The sequence below is a fragment of the Primulina eburnea genome, chromosome 7 (genome assembly GCF_022965805.1).
Source record: "Primulina eburnea isolate SZY01 chromosome 7, ASM2296580v1, whole genome shotgun sequence".
In the NCBI taxonomy this organism is placed as follows: domain Eukaryota; kingdom Viridiplantae; phylum Streptophyta; class Magnoliopsida; order Lamiales; family Gesneriaceae; genus Primulina; species Primulina eburnea.
Genome location: NC_133107.1, coordinates 9,754,993 through 9,760,724, shown reverse-complemented (window position 1 = coordinate 9,760,724; position 5,732 = coordinate 9,754,993). Strand labels below are relative to the sequence as shown.

General features: G+C 35.6%; 1 protein-coding gene across 2 annotated transcripts; it reads left to right on the top strand.

Annotated features, from left to right (window-relative positions):
- The first annotated feature begins 919 nt into the window (after positions 1 to 919).
- LOC140837200 (ACT domain-containing protein ACR4-like) lies at positions 920 to 4,374 on the top strand. 2 transcript variants are annotated; one of them, XM_073203267.1, is made up of 8 exons: positions 920 to 1,286; positions 1,952 to 2,024; positions 2,131 to 2,176; positions 2,283 to 2,397; positions 2,485 to 2,552; positions 2,639 to 3,232; positions 3,319 to 3,423; positions 3,805 to 4,374. In XM_073203267.1, the coding sequence occupies exons 1-8, from the start codon at positions 1,283 to 1,285 to the stop codon at positions 4,135 to 4,137; spliced, it is 1,338 nt and encodes a 445-aa protein (XP_073059368.1). In that variant the 5' UTR covers positions 920 to 1,282; the 3' UTR covers positions 4,138 to 4,374. The 2 variants fall into 2 exon arrangements, with proteins under 2 accessions (XP_073059368.1, XP_073059369.1); XM_073203268.1 differs by lacking the exon at positions 920 to 1,286 and adding an exon at positions 1,373 to 1,744.
- Positions 4,375 to 5,732: the final 1,358 nt, after the last annotated feature.

Here is a 5,732-nt window from a genome sequence, read left to right as displayed (position 1 = left end):
TAAGTGGTTTTAATAATCATTTTGACCCGATTTAAGATCCAATTTTATAGATAACTATTTGATTAATAAAACTGGATCTTAAACCGGGTCAAAATGATTATTAAAATATCTTAAAATTTTAACGATAAATATCTGACTATTAATCTATCCTTATTTAATCCATTCAACCAAACACACCCTTAAGAGTATTACTTTTTATTGTGAATATCGGTACGGTTGAACCGTCTCATATATAAAGATTCGTGTGACCTTATCACAAGAGATATACTCTATTTTTTTTATGAGTTGGGTTGGATTGGAGATTCGTCTCATAAAATTAATATGTGAAACAATTTAACAAAATTTTTTGTGGAAAATAAATTAATTGTAGCAGTGTAATATTAAAAATGAATTTCATTTGTAAAACATATCATTCATGATAAACTATAGACAAAACAGTTATGCAAAATTTGACACTAATTCCGGTCATATGAACCAATTATATGAATAATAATAACGAGTAAGTCTCTTGTGAGACTGTCTAATGAATCTTTATCTGTGAGACGGGTCAATCCTACCGAAATTCACAATAAAAAATAATAATCTTAACATAAAAGTATTATTTTCATGGATAACTTAAATAAGATATTCGACTTACGTAATTGATCCGTGAGACTGTCTCACAATTTTTTTTGTGAATAATAATAATAATTATTATTATAATTATCATTATTTTTGTTATATATATTTTTTTATGTAACACAAAATACACCAAACCAGTTAGCGGGTAAAAAAAAAACTAATCCCGGTTAAAACCCTGATTCGCCGTGTCCGCGCATTTTAGCAGCCTCCCGCACCCGCCAAACCATAACAGCCGGGCCCGTTACTAAAATACGCCGATATCGTACAGTTTATTCAAATACCCCCTCCGCCTTCTCGTTTTCTGGAAACTTTCTTTTGAGATACAGAGGCCTGAAATTTTGAAGAACAGCTAAATTCGGAAATCGGGGATTAAATATTTTTTTTTTCCTTTGTAAATATACGTACCACACGTTGTATTCTACACAAAGTGGAGGTTGCGAGTGCGTGCTCTTATCCTACACCTCCGAGACAGCTGCCAGTGTCCAGCGGTTCTCTTGATTCGCGCACTGTTGATTTGGTGTCTGTTACATATAAGGAAACTACATATTTACATGGCCAAGGTTTTGATTGTATTTCTCATATAGTTTTCCGGAAGATTGTGTTTTATTTAGCGAATCAAGAAAATCTTTGTACGTCGGTCGAAGAATCTTGAAGAATTTTAATGGGTATGTGAATCTTTTGCTCTTTCTGCGTGTCCCCTTTTCCTTGTCCTTCTCGGCCAATTTTTGGGTGTTTCTAATTTTCTGATTTTAAAAATTTGCTGGGTTTGCGTGATTGTGTCGTTTCTTGGTGATTTCGGGGGTGTTAATTTGATTTCATGTTGTTTGGTGGCGTATTTTTTTCCTTTTCTTTTTCATTTTTTTTTCGGTTCTGAGTAAATTGGCCGCGTGTGTGAAATCTGTTTTCTTTATTGATATTTTTTTTCGCTGTGTCCAGCCTGTGATTTTGTTGTGGTATCCGTGCTTGTGTTTCTCACCTCCATGTGTGTTACTTTTTGGTACAATCTGTGTGTGTCTGTGCGTGTTTTCTGCTGTCAACACTTGTGTTTTTTAATGGCTTGATGTGCCTTTCTTCCTGCCTCTGCCCCATCATATCAGAGAGGGTGGAAACAAGCACTTTTCAGGTGGCTTAGGCCTTCTTATTCACTCTTGATATATCTGCAACACTCTTGATTTCTAGCCCATTCCCAAATCTCATAATATTTCATAAACGAGTTCTGTTATTGCTGTCGCTCAATTTTCACTCTTTCTTTGAGTGTATTTGTTGCGGGGTTGTGGTTTTCTTGATTTTTAGCATCTTGGCTGAATCTGAATACTAAATTCATCCACAGAGGCCACAGTGAGTTATTCAGAGAGCATGGATGATGAATATGAGAAGTTTATCAGGAGAATGAACCCTCCAAGGTATCTCTCTCTTTCTGTTATTCCTCTGTACGGAAGTCGCTTCAATCTATTTCTCATGTCACACCTATGCCGTAGTGTAATATTTATTCCATTCACTTGTTGCCAGAGTTGTAATTGATAATGAATCTTCCAAGAATGTTACTGTTATTCAGGTATGTATTGGTTTGATCTTTTTTTTGGTTCATTCTTGATTTTTATAAGGTGGGATTTTTACTAATTTAAGATTTTTCCCCTGGTAAATGTCCTCTTTTGATGCAGGTGGACAGTGCTAACAAACATGGAATTCTTCTTGAAGTTGTACAAGTACTTACAGATCTTAATCTTGTCATTACCAAAGCTTATATTTGTTCCGATGGAGGCTGGTTCATGGATGGTAACAACACGTTCTTTTCTTTTAAACCCCCTTTCAAATTTAATTTTTTTACCGTAAAAAATGAATTTTACCTGTTTTCCGGAGCAGTTTTCAACGTCACTGACCACGATGGAAACAAGGTAACCGATGAAGGGATTCTTAATTACATTCATAAGGTGAGTTGTTAGAATTGTGACAATTTGGACAGCTTTTTCTAAGCATTAATGAGCCATCAAAATTGATACCTTGGTTTCATTTTCAGTCGCTTGGTCCAGATTCTTGCTTCGCATCTTCTATGAGAAGATCCGTTGGGGTGACCACGAATATGGACCACACATCTATTGAGTTAATCGGAAGTGATAGGCCAGGGTTACTGTCTGAGGTTAGTGCGGTACTTACCCACCTCAAATGCAATGTTGTGAACGCTGAGGTCTGGACTCATAATACCAGAGCCGCAGCCGTAATGCAAGTAACTGATGAAGAAAATGGAGGTTCGATAACTGACCCCGAAAGGCTAACAATGATAAAGCACCTTTTATGCAACGTGCTCAAGGGTAGCAATAAATCGAGGGAAGCCAAGACGGTGGTCACTCATGGGGCAACTCACACTGAGAGAAGGCTTCACCAGATGATGTTTGCTGACCGAGATTACGAACGGATGGGTGAGGATTCAATTGATGAGAAAGAAAGGCCAAATGTGAATGTCATAAATTGGCATGATAAAGATTACTCGGTGGTCACCATTCGGTGCAAGGATAGGCCGAAACTTCTCTTTGATATAGTGTGCACTTTGACTGACATGCAATATGTGGTATTTCATGGAAATGTTGATGCGGAACAACCAGAAGCATATCAGGTATGATGTTTTTCTAACATAAATGGATAAAACTTTGTTTTATCTTAGCCTATGCTCTGAAATAGCTTTTGTTCATGGGTTCGAAGGAATACTGTATAAGGCATATCGATGGATCCCCTGTAAAATCGGAGGCAGAGAGGGAAAGGGTTGTTCAATGTCTGGAAGCAGCAATAGAGAGGAGAGTATCTGAAGTAAGTATTAATCTCATAACATCTTAATGCAGTTTCTAATGGTTTAGATTGTGGCACCTTTTGGTTGATAAATATACCGGCTTTTGTCCAATGTTACAGTGACTCATGCCTGATATTCTGGATGTGCCTTGTATGTGCTGTTGGACGTCGTGTAATTTGTGTATTCTTAAATGTTTGATGACATTTATTTCATATTGTAGTTTTGTCTAGTTTCTATATCATCCTGTTGCTAGGTGAAGTTACAGAACTTGGTTTCGGTTCGAATTAATGTATTTGTGCCAATCGGTGCGAGCCACTAAAATATTACTAGAAAAATACTCTTCACCATAATTTATGTTGTTTCTTGCGTGAAAATGGTTCGTTTACTCTTTTTATCCGCAGGGCTTGAAGTTAGAACTATGCACGACTGATAGAGTTGGGCTCCTATCTGATGTGACTCGAATCTTCCGCGAAAACAGCCTATCCGTAACCCGAGCCGAAGTGGCAACAAGAGCAGGCAAAGCTGTGAATACGTTCTACGTCCGTTGTGCATCAGGACATCCTGTTGATCCCAAGATAATAGATTCCATTAGGCAAACGATAGGACGAACTATACTCCGAGTGAAAGATTCCCCTCAAGAGATGAATCAAGAATCTCCAACAAGGTTCCTCTTTGGTGGCCTTTTCAAGTCCAGATCATTCTGTAACTTCGGCTTGGTTAGATCCTACTCGTGAATCGCAAATCCAATCAAATATTGTCCTTGTAAATCCGAAATCCTTCTGGCTTTGTTCTTGAATCTTTACCTGAGAACAGAAAGCCTTAGATATAGGCGCGGGATATGTATATACAAGCTCTGTATGCTCGTGCTGCATTATACCGGTCCGCAGCGTCGTCCATGGAGTCATTTGTAAAGTATATGTTCTGCATTCTACTCATCATCGCTCAATGGAATCACTAGTGAGTCTACTTTACATCTACCTCCCCTAGTGTGGCACCTTGACTCAATTACGCTCAATAGTTGTTGAATCTTGATAAGATTTATTTTCGTGTGTTTCTATAGAAATAGAAATGGTCCAAACATCTAATCGTAGCAGCCAAATTGAAAAAGTAAGATGATTTAAGTTTCTTTTTGACCAGACTCAAAATCCAAAATGTGAACAAAGATGAAGGATATGGAAAAGGGGAGAAAATTGCTTACTTTTCAAGCCAAAAAGGCAGCTGGCCAGTCTAGTAGTCAACTACTGTATTATTGGCCACCTTTTTTAAATCAATATAAAATAAATAAATAATACTATATTATTTGGTATATTGTCATAATTGGTCGGTGGACAGAGATGGTGACATGGGGTGCTGCCACTTGGATAATTCTTATCCCAATTCTACGAGTATATTTGTCCAAATTTCTCATCAATGTAAATTCTTTGCACATATACATACACATATATATATATAATATACACACACACATATGTGTGTGTGTGTGTGTGATCTAACATAATACATAAATTTTACATATATTTGAACCACCTACTGATACATAGGTGTAAAACATGTTGATATTGCATAAATAGGGAAGAAAGTATGCAAATGGATGATATGCGTGAAATGAAGTAATTAAAACATATTTGCTCATCACGACAAATACATCGTTACTACTGAGCAAATTCAACACGCATCCCTTTTATTTCTTTATCTTGGACAATCCAAAATAAACTAAAATCAATTTAAATATTAGCAAAATAAACTAAAATCAATGAAAAGTTTATTAATCATAAGTAAAATTATGTCTTTTCAGACAAACACCTTAAAAATCTTTTAACCTCTTTTGAGAAACAATAAACACAAATAAATAGAATATTCGTCTACAAAAATCGATTCGTGAGCCTTTCTCATAAGATTTTTTTTATTTTGTGAGAGTATGATACCAGCAAACCAAGTTTGTTGGTCTACCAATTCAATTTCTAAAGGCATCTCTTCTCCAACTAGAGTTGCGCTATTTGCAAAATAATCAGCTCCATTTTCCTACTCGCCAAATTTGGCGTAGGAGTAGCTTTTTTTGTTTTTGTTTTTTTTTTTAATTATAAATATTTATATTATAAATAATTTATAAATTTTATTTATATAATAATATTACTATATTATTTTAATTATTATATATTTTAATAATTAGGTGTAATTATTTTCGCAAATATTCTTTTTTAGAGTAAGATTTGAAATAGATAGGTTGGAGATGAATATTGTATTTGGTGTAGAAACTGCACTATTTTAAAATAGAGCTGCTTTAAAATAGAGTTTTGAGTTGAAGATGACACCAAATAGGTTGGGCTAC

Excerpts from the sequence above, each read along its gene's own strand:
- LOC140837200 (XM_073203267.1), top strand. Across the intron at positions 2,177-2,282 it reads AGAATGTTACTGTTATTCAG|GTGGACAGTGCTAACAAACA; the intron begins GTATGTATTGGT and ends CTTTTGATGCAG. Across the intron at positions 2,553-2,638 it reads TTCTTAATTACATTCATAAG|TCGCTTGGTCCAGATTCTTG; the intron begins GTGAGTTGTTAG and ends TTTCATTTTCAG.